General features: G+C 55.0%; 1 protein-coding gene across 1 annotated transcript in view; it reads left to right on the top strand.

Moving 5' to 3' along the window:
- Positions 1–964: 964 nt before the first annotated feature.
- Positions 965–23,816, top strand: part of ADGRA2 (adhesion G protein-coupled receptor A2) — a 46,350-nt gene continuing 23,498 nt past the window's right edge. The window contains 2 exon segments of the mRNA XM_017849355.1: positions 965–1,230; positions 17,971–18,042. Of these exon segments, the coding sequence (XP_017704844.1) occupies positions 965–1,230; positions 17,971–18,042 (338 nt within the window).

The raw sequence follows: 23,816 nt of genomic DNA, 5'->3' as shown, positions 1-23,816 counted from the left end.
GCCTTTAACCTCTCCTTGGCCGAATGACATGCACCCCCCGCTGAGCGAGGTCAACGCAGCGGAGGAGGGTCTGCTGCCTCCTCGTCTCGGCTGCCATCCTCCTGCGGCGGCCTCCACCAGGGCTGGAGGGAGAGTGAGAGCCGACTTCCAGACTGATCATCGTGTCAGGGGCCAAGGGAAACCCCAGAGCCGTCTACCAAGTTCAACCCAAAACAGGGCGACCCAGACATCTCTGTCCAAGCCCGCGGGTCCAGGAGGGCCCCAACAGCCTGGAGGTGCAAGTTGCACCAGCACAGGCGTGGGAAATTTTGTGGAAGGTGGTGGTGGTCGGCTCAGAGGTCTGAGATGGGTTGCGGAAAGGAAGGGTCCTGGCCCACGGGACGGGGACGAGCGGGAAAGGAGTGTTGGTGCAGGGCGGGCGCGGAGACGCAGGGTCCTCGAGCCAGCTGGCCCGCCCCCACTCGGCGGAGGGCCTCGGCCTGGCGGAGTGTCGGGCGGCGCTAGGGCCCCACGGAAGGCCCGGGCGGGTGGGGACCGGCGCGCGGGAGCGGCGCGGCGCGGCGCGGAGGCTGCCTCCCATCCATGCACGGTAGCGGCTGCGTGGCGGTAAAGCAAGGAGCCGGCGCGATCCGCTAGGTCCCAGCCCAGCCGCCCAGCGAGCAGGCGACGCGGAGGGGCCGGGCCTTCACTGGCCCGAGGGCCCGGGTGCTGAGACTCCGGTCCCGCCGCTGGGGCTGCCCCCCTGCCGCGTACGCCGCGCCCGCGTCTCCCCGCCGGGCCGCTCAGCCGGACATCCCCCCGTGGCGGGGGCGCGGCGGCAGGGGACCCGGGGCTCGCCTCCGCCCAGGGCCCCTCCACCCCTCGGCGCCGGACCCCACTGAGCACTCCTCGCACTGCCTGGTCTCCGCCCGGTAGCCCGCAGCCCGGCCCCACCGACTTGGGTCCCCGCCGGGGCGATGGGTTGATGGGCGCCGGGGAACGCAGGATGCGGGGGGCGCCCGCGCGCCTGCTGCTGCCGCTGCTGCTGTGGCTCCTGCTGCTCCTGGCGCCCGAGGCTCGGGGCTCGCCCGGCTGCCCGCTACCCATACGCAGCTGCAAGTGTTCGGGGGAGCGGCCCAAGGGGCTGAGCGGTGGCGTCCCTGGCCCGGCTCGCCGGAGGGTGGTGTGCGGCGGCGGAGACCTCCCGGAGCCTCCCGAGCCCGGCCTTCTGCCTAATGGCACCGTTACCCTGTGAGTACCCTACCAGGCCAACTCCGCCCGAGCTGGGACGGGGGACGAAGGGAAGCGAGACGGGAGGGGTGGAAGCAGGGGGAAGGGGGCTATCCCCCCACTTCAGAGATTCCCGGACAGGCCTGAGTCCAGGCGCCCACAGGGGAAGCTTGGAGGAGCAGGAGAGAGGCTGGGGCTCCAGGAGCGCGGAGGCGGGAAGGGACTGCGGGGGTCAGGCGCACCCCAGAGAAAGGCACCGCAGGCGCCCACTCACCTGCCCAGGTGAAGTGGAGCGCACGCCTGCAGGGCACCCACGCCCCAGATTTCCAGCCTGGACTATGATTGCGGACTCTGGGGGACCCGAGAAGGGTGAGAGCGGGGAATGCTCAGGAAAGATCGACGCCCGTGGCCCAGGAGGGGGCTGTGGTCCTAACCACTGCGGACGCGTCCCGGACCGGGCTGGAGGAGTCTCCGGATTTACCTGGCTGGCCTTGTCCCTTCAATTGGGGTCATCCCATCCATACCCCCTGGCCTGCCAACGCCGCTTCCAGCCGGTCTCCTTAGGACAAGGGGAGGCTAGGCTCGGAAAAGTCGGCCCTTGGAATGCGGGCGCTTCTGGGCTGCAGGAGACCCTGGCGTCCCTATCCCTCTAGAGGCCCCTCTCCCGCGGCGCAGTTTGTGCAGTGAGCTCTGTGCTGAGTCCCGCGTCCTTGCCTCTCCTTTGCCTCCCCTGGAAGTAACTCGAGCTTTGGCTGTTTCTCCATTGACTTCGCGCAAAGATTGCGAGTAAAGAAACGCGGCTGGGGAAGCGGGGTTGCCTCACCGCAGCCCACCCCGGCCTCCTTCGGCGACTTCCCTCTCAGTCAGGGCCTCAGTACGCCCTTGCTTTGCTGGCAGCGAGCGCGGCAGCGAGCGCGGCAGCGCCGCAACCCGACCCCGAGCCTCCTACAGGGGGTCGCAAGTCCCAGCAGCCGCGCGAGCATTGGCGACCCCTCCCCACCGCAGAGATTTCCTGCGCCGACCACGTGCTCGCAGCTCCACGCACGCCGTGGACTTGAGGGTCTGGCCCCCGCGACCGCCGCTTCCTTTCCTGTCCCAAATCCAGCCTAAGAGCCGCTTCCCTTTCCCTGTCCTCCTGACCCCAGTGGCAACCGTTTCTCCACCGTCCCTTGCCCGGAGTCGGGGCTGGCCCAGTCTTTTCGATTGTGTCCAGAACAATACAGTAACGCCTCTGGTTGGGTGAGTTCAGAGGCTGCCCGCTTCCTGACAGGACACAACTGGTCAGCCTCTGACGCTGGCTGCCCGGCCGGCATTTTCCCCGGCCCGGGTGTGTGTGTGTGTGTGCATGTGTAAGCCTTGGGGGTGGAGGCGGTGTGTCTGCTCGCTGCTGCCTCCCTGCTGCTCAGGGCTAAGGCCATGGCCAGGGAAGGCACCTGTGTCTGTTCAGGGCAGCTCTCTCTGAGTGTCCGCTGGGGTTTGAGGGTCCAGGCAGGCCTGGGCATTCCCCAGCTCACTTAGTTCTGGAGGAGAAAAATGCTTGCTCTGCGGAATAGTCGGTAGCATCTGCGTGAGTCCCAGCTGCATCATAATCAGAGCTGAGAGCTGTGCGTGCGTGTGTGCATGCTCTTGTGTCTACTCATGCGCATATGTGGGATGTGTGTTCTCTACGTGTCTCTGTGTCAGGGTTGGGGAATCCTAACATATCAAAGGCAGAAGGAAGTGGGGGAGGCAGTGGATAGAAAGGCAGTTTTGCAGTACATCTTAGAATGATCAGGCCATGGTTAATTCCTATTCGTGCCACTCCTAGGAGAAAGTTGGGCCAACTCTCGTTAAGAATACATTAGAATTGGGTGACAGCAAAGGTGACCCCTAGCTCACCCTCCCATCGCGAATCCTCCCAGGCCACTGACCCATCAGGCTTGGGATAGGATACCCTTTAAGGAGCAGCCCCCGAGCCTGGCTCTGGATGTCCCTACAGGGACACAGACAGGGCAGGCCAGGAATGCCCTGGAGAGCCCACGGGTCCTTCAGCCTGGAGGGTAATGGAATCCCCAGCCACACACTTACTGCTTAGCTCTCCTGCCAGACTCTGCATAATCCTCATCCTCATGGCACCCCCTAATCCCCACCAGCTGGGTTCAGAAAGAAAAAGAACCCGGGCTCTCCCTCAGCAGAAGCTGGGCAAGGGTTCCTTCCTCTGAGGCTCAGTCCCTCCAGCACCCCCACACCCACCCCAGGATGCATCCTGAGGGAAGGAGCAGGAGGAGGTCTGTGTAGGGGCTGAAAGGGGATGATCTGTCTCCTCCCCATGGAGAAGGGTTACAGCCAACAGCCCTCTAACAACAACAAAAACCCCAGGTTAACAAGAGTAAAGCGTAACTCATGTATTACTGTTATGCACACACGTGTGCACGGGAGTCAGTAAGGCTGAAATGCTCTCTTCACAGGGCAGAGATGTATGGACTGGGAGGTGGGAGGTGGCTGGCAGGTGATGGGACTCCAGAGAAGGTGAGCTGCACAGAAGCAAAGGTGGTTTCATTATGCGGATTTATGTGGATCACGCTGCTCAGGTGATCTTTCAGAGCTTTCTGAGTAGATGAGAAGTCTGTTTGGGTGCTGTGACAATTCCCAGACTCTTCTCCTGCTCTTTCTTGGTTATTTGCTGAGATCTCTAGGGAGGAGGTATTAAGACCATTGCCTTTCTTTCAGGGAGACGTTTTACTCCATCTGGTAAGGGAATTCCAGGGAGAGTGCCCTGTCCCTGCGCTGGGGGAACAGGGGACAAGATAAATTAGCAGGATCTTGGTTCTGAGCTCCAAGTTCTGAGGCCCCTAAGGTCTCTCAGTGTGTCAAAGTGCCTGGTCTTTGGGGTATCGCCCTCTGAGCCCCTGCGTCTGGGAAGGAGGGGGCTGCCACTTCTTTTGCCCAGCAGCAAAGCCAGACAAGAGCTGAGAGCCGCCGCACGCAAATAACCAGACTCACTTCCAAACTCCTCCTTCGTGCTTCGTATATATATATATTTTTTCTGCCATGAACATTTTCCTTTTCACCTTTTAGCTTGTCACCTGGTACAAATAAAACTGGAGCCATTCATTTTTGCATTTTGGCTTTATCCTCCCTCCCCATCTCCCCAACATTCCCATGGATTTTTCCTCCAAGATGGGGCCCCGGGGCACTCAGGATTGATCCTTGGGGAGCCCAAGTGCTGGGGGCTGTTCAGGCACGAAGGTGGGGTCCCTGTCTCCGGAGAGCCTCCTCCTGCACTCTGAGAAAACCTTCCTGCAGTCGGAGGCGACCCCATTCACAGTCCTGTTTACCGCATGGAAAGCCCTCCCGCCACCTCCACCCATTATCTGAACTCTGCCTTCTGTTTTTGCATCCTCCCTCTCCCCCATCCTTTGCATTTTTTTCTCTAGTGGATTTTCATTCGCAGTTTTCCAGGAAAGCTGAGCTCTTGGCTTCCTTCCTGATCCCTCTGTCCCACACCCCACCACCACCAGGCTCCCGGCCCAGTCTGCAGGGCAGCTGTGGGCACCCATGCTTCTGAACAGAGAGAGCAGGAGCCTCTGTGGGCCTCCCCGAGGGAAAAGATCCCACAGGGGGTGGCTTCTGACAGGGAGAACCTGGGTGTGGGAGGAAGGTGCAGACCACTGTGAGCCCTACTATTACTCGGCAGCAGCTGAGGGCTGAGGTTCTCAGCTCTGGGAGTGAGTGAGGGGGAAGGGGGATGAGGATAAGGAATTCCAGGAAAGGACTGTTTGTAGATAACTCCAGAAGGAAATCTATAAAGACCTCCTGGGACATCTGAGCAGGCACTCCGAGGATACCAGCCAGTGTCATAAATTCCCAGACAGCCTGGGCTCCAAAGGATCTTAGTGATAAGGAAGTCCAGTCCCACATCTTACAGCTGAGCAAACTGAGGCCAGGAGAGGAAGGGTGCCTCGCTGACAGTCACACAGCCAGCCTGGGGCTGGCGCCGGGATGGGCATTTCATTCCTGCCAGGTGACGGCCTCGCTGCTCACCTGGCTGGACTTGGGACCCATTAGACACAAAAGATGCGTTAAAAAACCCGGTTCCTTCCCAGCAGGATCTGAGCCCTTTTGACCTGGGAACATTCCAGGCTGGGCAAGGAAAGGTCACTTTGAATTTCTCCAGAACAGGCAAACCCTCAACCTGCTCTGCCTACCATTCCGGAAGGCGGGAGTGCCCACCATGCAGGATGCCCACCTAGGGAAGAGGCTGTCTGCCGCAGGTGTGCCCAGCATGGGCTGGGTTCTTCTGCTGGGAGTTCAGTGGTCTTGGTGGGAGAAGTTGAGGAAGATGGGCCTCAGGGAAGTAGTTCTTGAGCACAGGTCTCCCTCTGGACCTCCAGCTGCTGGCTGGGACTCCCTTCAGGGCCCCTTATTACAGCCACCGGGATCCAGTTAGGGGAATTTGGGCAAAGCGTGCCAAGCGTCGTGCACATGGCCTGAGGGCAGGACAAGGATGCTGGTGGAGGGGCAGGCCCAGGCCGGCGCCCCCACCCCCTTCTCTTCTACCAGCTTTCCCCCATATGGTTCTCATAAGGTCTGGGCGCAGAGACAGCAGCCAGAGGAAGTGGCTGTGTACAGAGAGCTTTTGTGAGAGAAGAGGGGGAGGGGGAAAGAGCGAAGAAAAAGAAGGAAAGAAGAGAGGGAAGAGGCCAGAGACAGAGAAGGCAAGGGCAAGCCCGGAGACTCCAGCACCCACTCCCCTCCCCACCGAGGGGTGCAGGTCTCAGCTGCGGCACACCCACCTGGGCTCTGGGACCTTGCCTGTTCAAAGGGAGGGGCCCAGCAGAAACCTCAGTCTCTCCTGGACTCTTCCCCACCACCCACTGGAGAAGCTGGAGGTCGCTAGCTCAGGATCCAGGGATTCTACACATCCGTCCTCTGGGGCCTGGAAGCTGCTCCCCTGAGGGCTCCCTCTGCTGCAGAATGTTAGAGTCAGGGTGCCATCCTAGGGAGAACACTGGGCAGAGCTCAGAGTGCTCTGGGGCTCACTGGTTGAATGAAAGACACTGCAGAGGCCATCATGCTGGCTCCTAAGGGGGCACTTGTGACTCCGCCCCCAGTGGGTCCAAGACCCCGAATGTGTTATTTGGCCAGAGTTATTCCTGCATGTGCATGAACCCAGCCACCCCTGAAGCCAGCGAAGTCCCTTTCTGCTGGCTACCATCTCCCCTCTGTGATTAGGGCGTGGTGGGGGGAATGGCAACCCCTCGTCCTGGGGGGGAGTCTGAGAATTTCCCCCAAAGGCACAGGCAAACCAATGTAATTTGAACCTGACCATAAATTGACCCTTCAATGTGGGGTCATGTTTTTAAAGAAAGAGAGTGTTTCTAAGTTTATCCCACATGGGAGTCATTGAGAGAAGAACCCTTTCCTGATGGAGAGTAAGTTCCAGCCACCTCTGAGTTGATCACTGTCCTTCCACTCCGTGGAGGCACAGGCTGCTCCCCTCAGCAAAGCCCAGAGAGGGGAGGAGAGTTCCCAGACGCCACACAGTCTGGACCCAGACACCGCTAGCTTCCTTATCACCCCAGAGGTAGAGGCTGCCCCAGCCTCCCTGGCAGCAGCCAGAGAACAAGGGCGGGGAGAGGAGGGAAATGGCCCTGGACTGGGGGACCAGAAGGAAGATCCGGTAACCGCTGGGAAGGGCTGCTCAGAGGGGCTGTTTATTTTCATTCCCCCAGCCCAGCCGCTCTGTTCTATTTACAGCTCAGACACTGACAGGACGAAGCTGCCTCCCCCCCTTCCTCCCTCCTCCGGGGGCCCCCATCCTTCCCAAACTCCAGAACATTCCTTTGCTTTCAGGATTGGGTTATGGGGGGAGGGGGCAGAGAAGCCGTGGAGTGTAGGTCACTCCAGCAGCCTCCCAGGAGACTTCCCAGCTCTCCCAGCCCTTTCCTGGGAGCCAGGGAGGTGTGCAGGATGGATGGGGCCAGGTGAGGCACGGGAGCCCCATCTGTCACAGAGGAGCAGGCAATGGACAGGGTGGGAGAGCGAGTCCTGGGGAGGGAGTTCCAGCCTCAACCGAGGGGCCAGACATCTCCCAGCTGGGAAGGGAAGAAAAAGCCTCAGGGCCCCCTCTACCGCCTCTGCTCCTCCCTCTCCTCCTCCCTTCCCCTGCCAGGGCTCCCAGCCTTGTGGGGAATTGTGTATGGAGGCAGAAACTATGACTTCAGGCTTCAGGAGACTCAGCGTCCAGGATGGGAAAGGCCATCAAAGATAAGGTGTGGGGTCTCCAGTCTGCCCCCAGGGAGGGGCCCACCTGCCCGAGGTGAGACACACACGCGTTGCTCTTAGCCAGGCAGCTCGAACTAGACCCCAGGGCTCCTGCCTCCCATCCCCTCTGCTGTTAGTCTGTGCAGGTGGGAACCCAGAGACAAAGCCACCAAGGGCAGCTGCATCTACAGGAGAAAGGGAGAGGAAGCAGGACAAAGAGATCTGGGGACTCTGAAGCTTCTCAGACCTCTTGAAAGCTTCACAACCCTCAGTCTCAAACAGTGACACTGCCCCAGGCAGCAGGGTCCCCGGAGGCCACACCTCCCCACTCTGCTGATGGCAAGGGTGTTTTCTGATGAAAATGCGGGCACGTGGGACTGGGAGTTTAAGGGGCCTGACCCCAAAAATAGTACTTCCTGTCTTCACTTGAGGAGGGTTGCTGAGCTATAGAATAGGTTAGCAGACAGGAAATCAAAATACAGGTTTATTGTTGATAAAAGCTAGATTGGAAGACCTAGCTTAGAGGTTCAGCAGCAATGAGTTTAGTCAGAGCTGCCCATCCAGGGGACGTCCGAGTCCCACTCCCAGCCCCACTGAGGGAGAGCCCCCACATTAAACAGCTCTGCAGGCAGGAAGTTCAGGGGCCTCTTTGTACACTCACCAATCAGAGGAGCCATCCCTGGAGATGGGACAGGGCAGATGCCCTAATCCGTTTTCCTCCACATGGATACATGAGCCAGGGAAAAGGGGCTCCCCCGATCCCATAATGGCCTAACAAGAACAAGCGTACTCACGGGGTCCCTGTCCAGAAGCACTGCATGGAGTATTTGAAATCACTCTGACCCAGCAAATGTACAACCCATGGTCTCTAAAACGCCCTTCCAACTGTTTCCACTTCCTCTCTGGCACCACCTTGGGTAGCTTCAGACAGTGTGACCCCTATGGGTGTGGCGTCCCAGAAAGGCTGTACTGTGGAGCCAGGCTCACTCAGAGAAGGAAGGATGCTGTCTCCTAGGTGTTGGGGAGAGAGAGGGAATTGGAGGTAGAAAAAAAACTGCCATTTGGCTTGGGGAAACCCAGGGCTCAGCAGTGAACTCTGTTGACCAAACAGCCCCTCCATCCTGGAACTCTGCCTCTGTCACTCAGCCAATGCCTACAGTGTATCCTAGCCCTGTGGGAGGAGGCAAAAGACCCAGGCTCTGCCCTTCTGTCCTTACAGTCTCCTGGAGACAGGTACCAGCTCACAACGCCAGACAGGATCAGGGCAGCAAATATAGCTTCTAGGGAGGAAAGGTCAAGGATGAGTATCTACTTAGGTAGAAAAGACTGATAACTTCAATCCTTTTGGGTCTGTTTGTATTTTAAAAGAGGTCTGCGCCACGTGTGTTGGCGCTTCCCTGTAATCCTAGCTACTCTGCAGGCTGAGGCAGGAGGATCACTTGAGGCCAGGGGTTCAAAACCAGTCTGGGCAACATAGTGTGACTGGGGTTTAAAACTAGTCTGGGCACAGAGAGATCCATGTCTAAATTTTCTTTTTTTTCTTTTTTTTTCTTTTATTTTTTGGCCAGGCGGGGTGGCTCACACCTGTAATCCCAACACTTTGGGAGGCCGAGGCAGGGTGGATCACGAGGTCAGGAGTTCAAGACCATCCTGGCTAACATGATGAAACCCCCATCTCTACTAAAAATACAAAAAATTAGCCGGGTCTGGTGGTACGCGCCTGTAATCCCAGCTACTCGTGAGGCTGAGGAAGGTGGGTTGCTTGGACCTGGGAGGCGGAGGTTGCAGTGAGCCGAGGTCGTGCTACTGCACTCCAGCCTGGGCAACAGAGCAAGACTCCATCTCAAAAAAATAAATAAATAAAATAAAATAAATAAATTTTTTTGTTAGCTGGGCATGGTGGCATGCTAGCTATTCCAGAGATTGAGGCAAGAGGAATTCAAGACCACCCTGGGCAACACAGTGAGACCTCCATCACCACCCATCCCTCAAAGAGGTCTGCTTTCTTCACCTAGAGGCTTGGCTCCCCGCTGGGGGGCTTTTAGGTTGTGCATGGAGGAAATGTGTAAGGTCAGTTGGGGGTAATATCCCAGCCTGCACAAATCAGGGGGACACAACACACGTAGATGAACATTCCATCTTCCTGTTGGACACATCTCCCTCCACCTCCTATGAGTGGAAGTTTGTAGATATGCAATATATGATTTATGTTTGTAGGACTAGCCTGTCACACAAGGCTGAGTGCAGTGACTGTTAGGTAGCTCTGAGCAATGAATGGATGAATGAATGAATACATAAGTGTGGGTGATTACAGCAGACTATGTTCCTTGTGCTCAAGTCAGGATGCTGTAACCCCCAAATCCCCATCAAGGCATACTGATTACCCCCAATGAATACCCGCAGCCCATTTTCTCTTTCTTTTTTCTTTCTTTTTTTTGAGACAAAGTCGAGTCTCACTCTGTCGCCCAGGCTGGAGTGCAGTGGCACAATATTGACTCTCTGCAACCTCTGCCTCCTGGGTTCAAGCGATTCTCCTACCTCAGCCTCCCTAGTAGCTGGGACTACAGATGCATGCCACCTTGTCTGGCTAATTTTTGTATTTTTTTAAAAGAGATGGGGTTTCACCATATTGGCCAGGCTGGTCTCGAACTCCTGACCTCAAGTGATCCACCCGCCTCGTCCCCCAAAGTGCTGGGATTACAGATGTGAGCCACTGCGCCTGGCACGTAGTCCATTTTCTTAGGCTTCTGCCTCCAGGTTACGTCCCGAAGTCACAGATTCCCTTCCCATCCAAGCCCCAGTTTCTTGGTTCCCCTGCTCACCACAAAGTTGGGGGTGCCCTTGTAGCAAGGGTAGGTTACAGAAAGGAGACCAGACCTATGAGAGAAGGCAGGGTGGAGCAGGACTCAATGCAGGTTTGTTTTCTCTCATGTCTTGGGCCTCCAGCCCTGCCTGGACAACTCAGCTTCCAGGCTGGGTTCAGGGGCGGTCTTAGGACCCAACCCCCTAAAGCCCCTCCCTAGGCCTCCTTCTATTGCCAGTCGGTGTTCAGGGCTGACCAGACAGGCGTCCAGCCCAGGGAAGGGTGGCAGGGAAGTGCAGGAGTGGGCAGGACACCTTACATGTCCTCACCAACATTTATGTCCCTTGCAGTCAGGCTAAATGCATGTGAAGGCAGCCACGGAGGGATGAGAAGCCACAGGCCAGCCTTTCACCTGAGGTTGTGTGTTGAAGCAGGGCCTGTGCCCGGCGAGCATCCTCACTTTTGGAGGTCTTACTGTCGTATCAACCATACTAAAATGTACCCACATCCGTCGTCGAACATAATAATTATTGCTAATGACATAGTATGACATTGGGTAATTATGTCATTAAGCATTTGTTAATTTCCATCTTTGTGGCATCTATATTTTAGAGGCAATGCTTCTTTTTTAGGTTTTAAGCGTCTCTTTGGGCCCTGGAAATGCTCAAAGGCACAGCGCCTGCAGGGGAGGCTGAGAGCTCTGATTTCAGTGGGGGTTCGAGCCCCAGGGCTTTTTGGCATCAGCAAGCAGACCGCCCCCTACCTGCTCTATGATGGTTTCCCTAAGACACGGCCAAGCCGCCAGTGGGAGGTGTTGGAGACGGGGCCTCCCAGACTCTAGAAACCTCTAGGAACCTAGTGATGGCCTGAACTGACGGAGGCTCCAGGGTCAGACTCCCTAGGGAGTATGGATACCCCAGTTACAGAGAGGAGCTCATTGGGTCTGAGTGGTTGGCAGGGGGCTGACACGCATGACTCTTCCTGCACATGTGAGAAACATTTAGTTCAGGCATGTGCTATGTGCCCACGTGACTCCTGCAGGGTCATCTTTGATGTCGGGGTGGTATCTGGTATGTTCCTGCGGCTGCCCAGAGCCCACAGAGCCTCTCTGTAGACGCCAGCCGCTCGCTCCCTTGGCCTCCAGCCTCATTAGTGGGAACTCTACTTGCTTCTCTCCCGCAAAATAGGACCCCAGCCGGGAGAGAGTTCTGGTATGGACTTGGTGTGCCCCCTCTCTCTCTGGCCAGATTTCAAACTCTCAAGTAGAGCACAGGAGACTCCAGGGACTGGCCCTCCTTTCTGTGAAAAGCTTGACATTAGGAGTGGGAGAAGGGCGTGAGAGGGAGGGAAGAAAGACGCTAAAGATGCCTGGCCAGGCCAGCCAGGGCTCTGGGGCAGAGGTAGTGTGGTTGGGCAGGAAATCCACCTGGCTGGCCCCCGTGAGGTTTTAGGGCCAGAGGATGGAGCAGGTTGAGGAGGTGTCTGTCTTGAGGGGGTTGAAGAAGGCTGAGGCTGACCCTGTGTCTGTGCTGGATGGAGCTGTGGGTCCAAAGCTCCCTCCTTCCCTGCCCAATTGTGGCCACTTTGCCTGCCTGCCTCCCAGGGGACAGCCTAGAGTGGTGGGAACATTTTTCTGCCCATTGGATGAAGCTGTGTGTGTGTGTGTGTGTGTGTGTGTGTGTGTGTGTGTGCGCGCGCGCGCGTGCGCGCATGTTCATCCCCATCAGCAGTGCTGTAATGCCCAGCTTCCTACCTGCCCATAAAAATGCCAGACCCAGCCAGGCACAGTGGTTCACCCCTGTAATCCCAGCACTTTGGGAGGCTGAGGCAAGTATATTTCTTGTGTTTAGAAGTTCAAGACTAGCCTGGGTAACATAGTGAGATCCCGTCTCTAGAAAAACTTCTTTCTCTCTCTCTTTTTTTTTTTTTTTTTGAGACAGAGTCTTGCTCTGCTGCCCAAACTGGAGTACAGTGGCATGATCTTGGCTCACTGCAACCTCCACCTCCTGGGTTCAAGCGATTCTCCTGGCTCAGCTTCCAGAGTAGCTGGGATTACAGGTGCGTGCCAGGTGTGGACCTGGCTAATTTTTGTTTTTAGTAGAGATGGGATTTCACCATGTTGGCCAGGCTGGTCTTGAACTCCTGGCCTCAAGTGATCCACCCACCTTGGCCTCCCAAACTGCTGGGATTATAGACATGAGCCACTGTACCCAGCCTCTACAAAAACATTTTTTTTAAATTAGCTAGTCCTGGTGGTGCATGCCTGTAGTCCTAGCTCCTGGGGAGGCCAAGGTGAGAGGATTGCTTGAGCTCAAGAGGTGGAGGCTGCAGTGATTTGTGATCATGCCACTGCATTCCAGCCTGGGAAATAGAGCAAGACTTGTCTCTCTTAAAAAACAAAACAAAACAAATCAAAAAAACCCTGCACTGTCTGTCTAAAACTGCCTTCCCTCCTCTCCCCAGATAGACCCACCACAAGGCACCCTCTGGAGAACAGAACCATCAAGCTCAATGTCAGTGGAGGCCCCTCTCTGGATAATCTAGGTCTAGAGAAAACTTCCTCAGACCTCTCCGGGTTAAGGCCAAAAGATCCAATGCTGGATCTGAGGACTGGAATCACACAGTGATCTGCCTGAGGTCTTTTCAAGAGCTAGAAATTCCGCAAGAAGGGGGGCCCTTGGAGGAGAAGGATGAGAAAGGCCTTTGCCTGGTGCCTGCGTCTGCGAGTGGGTCAGAGTGTGGGGCATCAGGACCATGTTCTCTGCAGCAAGAAAATATCTCATTTCAAGACTTTCAGGGCTGCAGTTGGTGCCGGGCTAGCCAAACCGGAAGCGTGGGCTGCAGCTGCCCCCCACTCAACCCAGCCCTTGCCTCCCAGCACACACAGAGGCTGCCTCAGAGAGAGAGGGGTGGGGTGGAGGGAAGAGAGAGAGAGAGAGACCGGGCCTGCGTGAAGTCTCGGCTCAGGGCAGCCTGGGGAAGGATGGGAGCCGGTCCCAGAGATAAGATATTCAGGGCCAGAGGCTCGTCCTTGCTCTTCTCTGGGGCAGGTCCCCAATCTGTCGATCTGTCGCTGTGCTTCCGCCCTGCACACGGATACGAGTGCACTTGGCCCGCAGCTGGTCTGAATTGAGATGTGTTGGCAGAGAATAGAGTAGTAGGACATTCCAGAGTCCTGAGACTTTCTACCAAAATCAAAATGAAAGTATCTCATTAATAATTTTATATTGATTATATATTGAAATAAAAATACAAAAATTAGCTGGGCGTGGTGGAGTGCACCTGTAGTCCCAGCTACTTGGGAGGCGGCAGCAGGAAAATTGCTTGAACCCGGGAGGAGGAGGTTGTAGTGAGCTGAGAGCGCACCACTGCACTGCAGCCTAGCGACAGAGCAAAACCAGAAAGAAAGAAAGGAAAGAAAGGAAAGAAAGGAAAGAAAGGAAGGAAGGAAGGAAGGAAGGAAGGAAGGAAGGAAGGAAGGAAGGAAGGAAGGAAGGAAGGAAGGAAGGAAGGAAGGAAGGGGGAGAAAGGGGAGAAAAGGGAGAAAGAAAGAAAGAAAGAAAGAAAGAAAGAAAGAAAGAAAGAAAGAAAAGAAAGGAAGGAAGGAAGGAAGGAAGGAAGGAAGGAAGGAAGGAAGGAAGGAAAGGAGGGAGGGAGGGAGGAACTCAGGCTGGAGTGCAGTGGTGCAATCACAGGTCACTGCAGCCTCAAACTCCTGGGTTTAAGTGATCCTCTTCCCTTATCCTCCCAAGTAGCTAGGACTACAGGCAGGCCACCATGTCTGACTACTTTTTAAAACATTTTTTGTAGAGATAGGGTCTTGCTATGTTGCCCAGACTGGTCTTAAACCCCTGGCTTCAAGCAATTCTCCTGCCTCAGCCTTCCAAAGCACTGGGATCACAGGCATGAGCCACTGCACCAGGCCTAAATAACATATATTCTCAAAATGAACTTTTAGGCCGGACTCAGTGGCTCGTGCCTGTAATCCCAGCACTTTGGGAGGCCAAGGTGGGTGGATCATGAGGTCAGGAGATCGAGACCATCCTGGCTAACATGGTGAAACCCATCTCTACTAAAAAACACAAAAAAATTAGCCGGGTGTGGTGGCAGGCGTCTGTAGTCCCAGCTACTCAAGAGGCTGAGGGAGGAGAATGGCGTGAACCTGGGAGGTGGAGCTTGCAGTGAACCAAGATCGTGCCACTGCACTCCAGCCTGGGCGACAGAGCAAGACTCCGTCTCAAAAAAAAAAAAAGAACTTTTATACTGTGTGTGTTTGTGTGTTTGTTTGTTTTGTTGTTGTTTTTTGAGACAGAATTTCACTCTCGTCACCCAGGCTAGAGTGCAATAGCGCGTTCTTGGCTCACTGCAACCTCCACCTCTTGGGTTCAAGAGATTCTCCTGCCTCAGCCTCCCCAAGTAGCTGGGATTACAGGCATGTACCACCACACTCGGCTAATTTTTTTGTATTTTTAATACAGATGGGGTTTCACCATGTTGGCCAGGCTGGTCTCGAACTCCTGACCTCAGGTGATCTGCCTGCCTCAGCCTCCCAAAGTGCTGGGATTACAGATGTGAGCCATTGCGCCCAGCCAAGTTTTTTTTTTTTTTGCGACAGAGTTTCGCTCTTGTTGCCCAGGCTGGAGTGCAATGGTGCAATCTCGGCTCACTGCAACCTCTGCCTCCCGGGTTCAAGTGATTCTCCTGCCTCAGCCTACCGAGTAGCTGGGATTACAGGCATGTGCCACCACGCCCGGCTAATTTTGTGTTTTTAGTAGAGACGGGGTTTCGCCATGTTGGCCAGGCTGGTCTCAAACTCCTGACCTCAGGTGATCCGCCCACCTCAGCCTCCCAGAGTGCTAGGATTATAGCCGTGAGTCCACTGCACCATCCAACTTTTAAACTTTTTAAATGTGGCTACTAGAAAATTTAAAATGGGCCGGGCGCAGTGGCTCACACCTGTAATTCCGGCACTCTGGGAGGCCGAGGCAGGCGGATCACCTGAGGTCAGGAGTTCGAGACCAGCCCGACCAACATGGTGAAACCCTGTTTCTACTAAAAATACAAAAATTAGCCAGGCATGGTGACAGTCACCTGTAATCCCAGCTACTCTGGAGGCTGAGGCAGGAGAATCACTTGAACCCGGGAGGCGGAGATTGCAGTGAGCCGAGATCGCACCATTGCACTCCAGTCTGGGCCATAGAGCGAGACTCTGTTTCAGAAAAAAAGAAAAAAAAAGAAAAAGAAAAGAAAACTGAAAATGACAAGCACTTGCAATAGTTTTTGTTGTTGTTGTTGTTGTTGTCGTTGTCAGCTCTCTGTTAAAGAATCTGGGGTATTTGAAGTGGGTTAAAGGCTAAAGAGTTGGGAAAATGTGAGGAACCACCCCCACCAACACCACCTCTGCCCCAGGCTGGGCAGAGCTCTCAAACTGAGATCTCAGGTTTTAATATTGAGGATTGGGAGTTGCAGAATTTTTATTTTATTTTATTTTTTTTGACACTGGGTCTCACTCTGTTGTCTGGGCTGTAGTGCAATGGTGCCATCATAGCTCACTGCAGCCTCGAACTCCTGGGCTCAAGCGATACAATCCTCCTCCCTTAGGCTCCTGAGTAGCTAGGACTACAGGTACCATGCCACCAGGCCCAGCTAATTTTTTTTATTTTTATTTACTTATTTTGTAGAGACAGAGATTCACTACGTTGCCCAGGCTGGTCTTGAACTCCTGGCCTCAAGTGATCTGCCCATCTCAGCCTCCCAAAGTGCTTGGTTACAGATATGAGCCACTGCACCCAGCCCCTTGTCCAACATTTAATGTAAACTCTAGGGTATAGGAAGGGCATGAACTGGGGGTGGAGTGAGGCAGGCTTTGACTTTAAAGTCAGAACCTGTCACCTGCCAGGCATGATGGCTCACGCCTATAGTCCCAGCTACTCAGGCAGAGGCAGGAAGATCCCTTGAGCCCAGGAGTGGGGCTGCAGTGAGCTCTAACTGTGCCACTGCACTCTAGTCTTGCCCTTCACAGTTTCATCTTTGCTGACAGAGCAAGACCGTGTCTCTAAAAAAATTTTTTTTAATTTTTTAAAGAGCCTGTCACCGCTCAGAGGCCACCCCAGCCCCACCAGCGCCTAATAAGATCTTTAAAGGCCTCTTAGAGGCCCTAAGAATGGTCAAGATTATGATTACCACGAACACCCCATGTGTGAAGTGAAAATAAAACTATCCTAACCCGTAAAATGAGAATAATAAATACAATAATAAAATGAGTTAATAGAAGGTCTAATATCTCATATAATGAATACTGTGATGTACTTTTTGACATATCAACATTGTGCATGTGTGTGTGTGTTTGTGTGTGTGTAAGCATTTTGGAAACCCAGCCAACCTACCTCCCTACCTATCACTTCCCACCAGGAAATGTCACCATTGGAGGGACCATTAGGCAGGCACTGGATGGGTAGGAGGGATCTATGGAGTGGGGAGAAGGAAGGAAGGAGATGAGGTCTCCACCCCTCCCATGGTCCTAGAAAGCCCCTTCCACACTTTTCCATGCTTCCCTCCATCCTGGCCACTGTCTTCTCCACGAGCCAATGGAAGATGGAGCAGCTGGAATGTTAGCCATCAGGGGTCTCCCCACTGCCCCTGATCTGTTCACCCACCACTTCTAAGAAGCTTCGAGGCTCATCTCTTTGCCAGCTCCTCTGGGGGCTTGTTCCTTCCCACTTCCCTCTCCCTTCCAGTCCAGCTTGGAGGCTGCTCGCTCAAGGAAAGGCCCAGGGCCTGCACCTCTGGCCTTCCCAGGTCAGTTCTCTACCCTTAAGACCAAAGAAGGGAGACCCTTTGCCTCAGCCCAGGGCAGGCAAGAGTTTGGGCGGAGAGGCTCATTAAAGCTTTCTAATAAGCAATTAACTGGGGGATGAGCCCTTTGGCTGGCCTGGATCTCCCTCCTCCCAGCAGGGAGCTTGGCAGAGAAAGGCTGAGTGGGTGGGCGGAGATGAGACATTCGGTCTCTCTCAGTCACTTGGGGCCCCTTTCCTCTTCCCCTAAATACAAATGAATAAATAAATGGAACCCGGAGGGCACAGTGACTGAGGCTGAGGCCTGGCTTCCCCTACACTCGGGGCTCCATCAGCTTTCTGCCAAGGCTTCAGAAGGATTGGGAGGTCAGGGTGCGGCCATTGTGCACGCAGGCCCTCTGAGATGGGGGCCTGTGAGGTCCTCAGCTCACAGGTAAGAGTGTGCAAAGCTCTGAGGAAGGGCAGCTCACGCCTGCCTCCAGACCTGCTGGGCATCCTGGCCCCGTTCAAGCCATTCTCCCCACCACTCTTCTTGGGATATTGGGTGAAGGGCTTGAGCAAAGATGAAACTGTGAAGGGCATGACGGGGCACTGAGGGTCAACCCTGTGGTTCCAGAGTGGAAACGGGGCATCCCAGCATCACCTCCAGCTGCTCAGCCTACCTCCCACTTGCACACAGAGCCCCACGTCGGAGCCCGGCTTGGGGGAGACTCAGGGCAGAAAGGTCTGACTTGGGGCTGGGTGGACTGCTGGCCGGCTTCTCCCTATAATCTCCGGGAGTAGAGGGTGGGGCTGCTGCCTCGCACAACTCCAGGGGGCGCCGTTAACATAGATGCATGCTGGCCCCACCAGTGGTGAAAGCGGATGCCCAGCATGTAACAGCACCTTCTCCTGTCTGTGTTCTCTCTGTCCCTTCAGGCTCTTAAGCAACAACAAGATCACGGGGCTCCGCAATGGCTCCTTCTTGGGCCTGTCGCTGCTGGAGAAGCTGTAAGTGCTGGGGAAGGTGGGGCGGAGGAGCGGGCTGGCCATGACGGCAAGGGGTCACCCAGGGGAGGAGGAGGAACGCTGGTCGCTGAGTGACTTCAGAACCTGCTGGCCGAGCAGGGCCGGGAGTTCGACCCAATGGGACCCTGCCCAGGGCTTGGCCAACAAGGAGAAGCCAGAAAGGCTGGTATGGAACGAGAGGCCAGCTCCTCTGCCCGACAGGGCGAGAGAAGAGGGGAGGGGCTCTGAGAAGCTCATTAACGCTCTTTAATGAGCAATAAGCTGTGAGGGCCGAGCCCTCAGCTGGCCTCCCCCTCCCAGCTGGGGGCCCAGCATAAAAGGGCTGAAGGCGGCTTAAAGCGACTGACTGCGGCCCTTTTCTGCCTTTCCTACAAACAAATCAACAAACAAAGCCCCTAGGGGGCTGAGGGTGGGGAAGGCTGATCGTTTCCAAGCCTCTCGCGGACTCCAGCCCACCCAACCCTGGTTCAGAGCCGCCTGGGCAGCAGCAGTCTTCAGGCTGGCCTTGGCCCTGGGGCTGCCAGGGCCCTGCTAGCCGGCTGGAACCTCATTCCCAGAGCTGTGGCCCTTGTGTCTGGTGGGGCCAGAGTGGGGAAGAGGGTTATTGAGGAGGAGCTGGTGGCTATGAGTTGTTAGGGAAATGGGGGGACACAGAAGCCCTGCCCTCTCCATATGGGGAGCTGGTGGAGAGGTAGGGTAAGCTCTGGGTGGGAGACCTCACTCAGCCACTTGGGCTACTCACTGAAGCTGCCAGACTCGAGAATGGAACCACCCTCTGTCTAAGTTCCCTGCTCCGTTGGTACACTCCAGGGACCACAGCCTGGACCACAGCTCTGGGTCCTTGCCCCTCCAAAGAGGAAGCCTGGGCCTCCCACCTTTTCCTAGAGCCTGACTCTTGCTTTCTCTCTCACGGCCCCATCCCCTCTCCCATCTCTGCTCCCATCCTGCTAGGCTTTCCTAGTTTCTCTGCCAGGGAGGGCCCTTGGCCCCTCTAGCACCATTTTGACCAAAAGCTTTGGGTCGGTGCAGTGGGAGACACAAAAGAGTAAGGTGTGACGCCTGCTCAAAAAGAGCCCACGCGACTGCAGCCCAGGGGAGACCACAAACAATGCTATGTATTTTAGAATTAAGTATATTGGGGGCTGGGCGTGGTGGTTCTGTAAATCCCAGCACTTTTGGGAGGCCGAGGCTGGAGGACAGCTTGAGCCCAGGGGTTCAAGACTGCAGTAGGAGTGGGGTTGAGCTATGATTGTGCCACTGCACTCCGGCCTGGGTAACAGAGTAAGGCCCTGTCTCTTAAAAACACACACACTTAGGCCAGGTGCAGTGGCTCACACCTGTAATCCCAGCACTTTGGGAGGCTGAGGTGGGTGGCCAAGAGTTCGAGACCAGCCTGGCCAACATAGTGAAACCCCACCTCTACTAAAAATACAAAAACTAGCTGGGCATGGTGCTGCATGCCTATAATCCCAGCTACTCAGAGGGCTGAGGCACCAGAATCTCTTGAACCTGGGAAGCCAAGGTTGCAGTAAGCTGAGATTGCACCACTGCACTCCAGCCTGGGTGACACGGCGAGACTCCGTCACACACACACACACACACACACACACACACACATGGCCGGGCATGGTGGCTCATACCCGTAATCCCAGTACTTTGGGAGGTCGAAGTGGGTGGATCACGAGGTCAGGAGTTTGAGACCAGCCTGGCCAACATGGTAAAACCCCGTCTCTACTAAAAATACAAAAATTAGCTGGGCATGGTGGTGCGTGCCTGTAGTCCCAGCTGCTCAGGAGGCTGAGGCAGGAGAATCGCTTGAACACAGGAGGTGGAGGTTGCAGTGAGCTGAGATCGTACCACTGCACTCCAGCCTGGGCGACCGAGCAAGACTCTGTCTCAAAAAAAGCAAAACACACACACACACACACACACACACACACACACACACACGTAGATTAGGACTCCTGTCAAGTTCAAAGGAGGTGTCAGCAAAGTCCAAAGAAGTGTTCACAGGTAATGGAGACACAGTATGGATGTGACATGGTATTGAGATCTCTCACCATGACAGCAGTCTCATGACGGAGCCTCCATGACACCCATTCCACCGTGGAAGGGAAAGCCTCTGGCCCCAAACCCCTGAAGCTGTGAGGAAAGAGTGATGGCCTGGCTGGGTTCCTGGGAGTGGGAAGGCATAAATCCCATATTTGGGCAGAAAGGCAGAGCAGGCTGTCTACCAATCTGGGACAAGCTGGGGATAGCAGGGGACCTGGGATGGTGACAGTGAGTGGAGTCGCACACGGCTCCATGCCCAGGTCCCTCTGACCATCTTCTCTGTGGCACACACGGCTCCATGCCCAGGTCCCTCTGACCATTTCTCTGTGGTGCACACGGCTCCATGCCCAGGTCCCTCTGACCATCTTCTCTGTGGCGCACATGGCTCCATGCCCAGGTCCCTCTGACCATCTTCTCTGTGGCTCACAGACAGAGCGGTCCTGATACAGAGAAAGGGCTGCCATCAAGCTGCTACCTAAAAGTCTCCTTGGTGCCAGGCATGGTGGCTCATGCCAGTAATTCCAAAGCTTTGGGAGGCAGGCAGATTGCTTGAGCTCAGGAGCTCAAGACCAGTCTGGGCAACATAATGAGACCTGGTCTCTAGAAAAAAGAATTTTTTTAATTAGTCAGGCGTGGTGGTACACTCCCATAGTTCCAGCTACTCGGGAGGCTGAAGTGGGAATCACTTGAGCTGGGGAAGTTGAGGCTGCAGTGAGCCATAATTGTGCCACTGCACTCCAGCTTGGGTGAAAGAGTGAGACTCTGTCTCTCTAAATAAATAAATAAATAAATAGGCCAGGCGTGGTGGCTTACACCTATAATCCCAGCACTTTGGGAGGCCGAGGCCAGCGGATCACCTGAGGTCAGGAGTTCGAGACCAGCCTGGCCAACATGGTGAAACCCTCTCTCTACTAAAAATACAAAAATTAGCCAGGGGTGGTGGTGGGTGCCTGTAATCCCAGCTATTCAGGAGGCTGAGGCAGGGAGAATTGCTTGAACCTGGGAGGCAGAGGTTGCAGTGAGCTGAGATTGTGCCATTGTACTCCAGCCTGGGCGACAGAGCAAGACTCCGTCTCTAAATAAATAAATAAATAAATAAAAATAAAAGTTCTCTTGGGTGTCAACAAAGAGGGAAAGTGGCTAAGCATTCGAGAGCTCTGCATCCTCTGCTTAGCCCAGGCTTATTCTTGGAGGGCTGAGTCACAGGAAACCAGATGTCCTTCCAGGGGTCTTTGGAGGAAGGCAAGCCTCAGTGGCCTCTTCAGCCCCTGCCCTGCCCCTCTCAGGCTGGCACCTTCCGCAGTGGCTCTTCCTCCTCCTCCTTAGCACAAGCAAGACGGTGCTGTTCAGAGCCCCTGGTGGCCTCACTGACATCTCCCCTTCTTCAGCCTTGCTCCTGTCTCCTCGTCCTTCAGTCTCATGAGAGCACATTTTTCTGATGAAGATGAAAAGATGGCCTGTCCTTCTCTAGCACCAAGGCTCCAGAGGCTGCATAAAAAGTACACCCTGAGCATGGCAGGCAATCAGAAGAACCAGGGCAACAGCAGCTCATGAGGGGCGGCATCTGGCTTGATGCCAAGTCGTGCGATGTAGGAGCAGCACTAGAGTGGGAATTCTAAACACTGAGTCCCAGCTCCTGCTCTGTGCTGGTCACCCCATCCATTCATTCTGTAGGTGCTCACTGAGCCCTTCTATGTACCAGGCTCTGTTCTAGGCATTGGGAGTGAGCACAGGAGACCAGGTACCTGCCCTCCTGGTCCTTACCTCTACTGATAGGACCCAGAAAATAGCAAATAGATGTGTGGTGTGTCTGGAGGCCAAAATGCAGCAGAGAAAAACAAGACAGGGTAAGGAGGAGAGAAAGCCGGAGGGCCAGGGGTGCTATTTTATGTAGTGAGGTCAGGAAGGCCTTGCTGATGACATGCCTGGGCCTGAGACCTGAAGGGACGAGAAAGGAAGCCTGGAGCTCTCAGGAAGGATGAAGAGAGCAGGCATTGCCAAGACCCCTGGGTTCAGGGAATGCCTGGGGAGTCTGAGAAACAGAAGGGCAGTGTGAGCTGGCAGAGCGAGCCAGGGGGATGTGGCAGGAGACAGGTAGGGTGTGATGCTGGGGTGGCCACCGAGGTGGCCTTCGATTCCTCATTGTCAGAAGAGCTGGGGTAGATGGGGTGATTCGGGATGTGCATTATGGATCTAAAATTCTATGATCCTTGGATGTGTGTGGGACACCCACAGCGCGCATAGGGAGAAGATGATCACAGAACCCAGTGACAGGGCCAGGCTTTCCAGAGGAGGGGCCATCTAGGCAGAAGGGTGCACCGTGGGCAGCAGGACAGGGATGGTGCTTGTTTGGGGCTGGAGGACTTAAGGGTCTCCAACATGGTCACTGATCACTGCTGTATTTATATATACAAATACTTTTTTTTTTTTTTTTTTTTGAGATGGAGTCTCACTCTGTCACCAGGCTGGAGTGCAGTGGCATGATCTTGGCTCAGTGCAACCTCCACCTCCCAGGTTTAAGCGATTCTCCTGCTTCAGCCTCCCAAGTAGCTGGGACTACAGGCACACGCCACCACGCCCTGCTAATTTTTGTATTTTTAGTAGAGACAGTGTTTCACCATGTTGGCTAGGATAAGAATGGCCTCAATCTCTTGACCTTGTGATCCGCCCACCTCGGCCTTCCAAAATGCTGGGATTACAGGCGTGAGCCACCGCGCCTGGCCTTTTTCTTTTTTGAGACAGAGTCTCACTCTGTCGCCCAGTCTGGAGTGCAGTGGCACGATCTTGGCTCACTGCAACCTCCACCTCCCAGGTTCAAGGGATTCTCCTGCCTCAGACTCCCAAGTAGCTGGGATTACAGGCACGTGCCACCACACCTGGCTAATTTTTGTATTTTTAGTAGCCGGGGTTTCACCATGTTGGCCAGGCTGGTCTCGAACTCCTGACCTCAAGTGATCCACCCGCCTCCCAAAGTGCTGGGATTACAGGCATGAGCCACCGCATCTGGCCACAAAGACATTTTTTAAAAAAGGAATTGATTGACATGGTTATGGGGGCTGGCAGACCCCAAATCTGTAGAGCAGGCCAGCAGTCTGAGAAGTCAAGCAGGAGCAGACACTGCAGTCTTGGGGCAGAATTTCTTCTCTAGGAAGCCTCAGTGCCTGCTCTTAAGGCCTTCAGCTGATTGGATGAGGCCCACCCACATCATACAGGAGCATCTCCTTCATATGAGGTCAGCTGATGGAAGATGTCAACCACATCTACAAAATACCTGCACAGCGACATCTAGATTCATGTGTGATTAAACCACTGGGTACTATAGCCTTGGCCAAGTTGACACAAAACTAACCATCACAACCACTATCCTCCCAGAAGGAGAGGGCCGTTGGGTAATACAGATGCTGGGCCTCCCTCCTGGAGATTCTAATTCATCTGTCCCATGGGGCTTGGGAATTTTTTACATGCTATACAGGCAATTCTCATGCTCATCCAGGGTTAGGTGCCAGTGGACAAGATGACCCCTAGACTGAGGGCCTATTCATCAGGAATAAGACTCTGCAGGCTGGCATGTAGTTGGTGCTCAGGAAACACTGATCCCTCTGTCCTGTCAAACTCAGATGTCTAGGCTTGGGCAGCTGAGGCCATGGCAACTTAACATCCCACAGTATATAAGCAGCACGTCCCATGGGAGGGTTGGGGCCCAG

The sequence above is a fragment of the Rhinopithecus bieti genome, unplaced genomic scaffold (genome assembly GCF_001698545.2).
Source record: "Rhinopithecus bieti isolate Rb0 unplaced genomic scaffold, ASM169854v2 scaffold_32047, whole genome shotgun sequence".
Lineage (NCBI taxonomy): Eukaryota > Metazoa > Chordata > Mammalia > Primates > Cercopithecidae > Rhinopithecus > Rhinopithecus bieti.
This window is presented reverse-complemented; position numbering and strand designations above follow the sequence as displayed.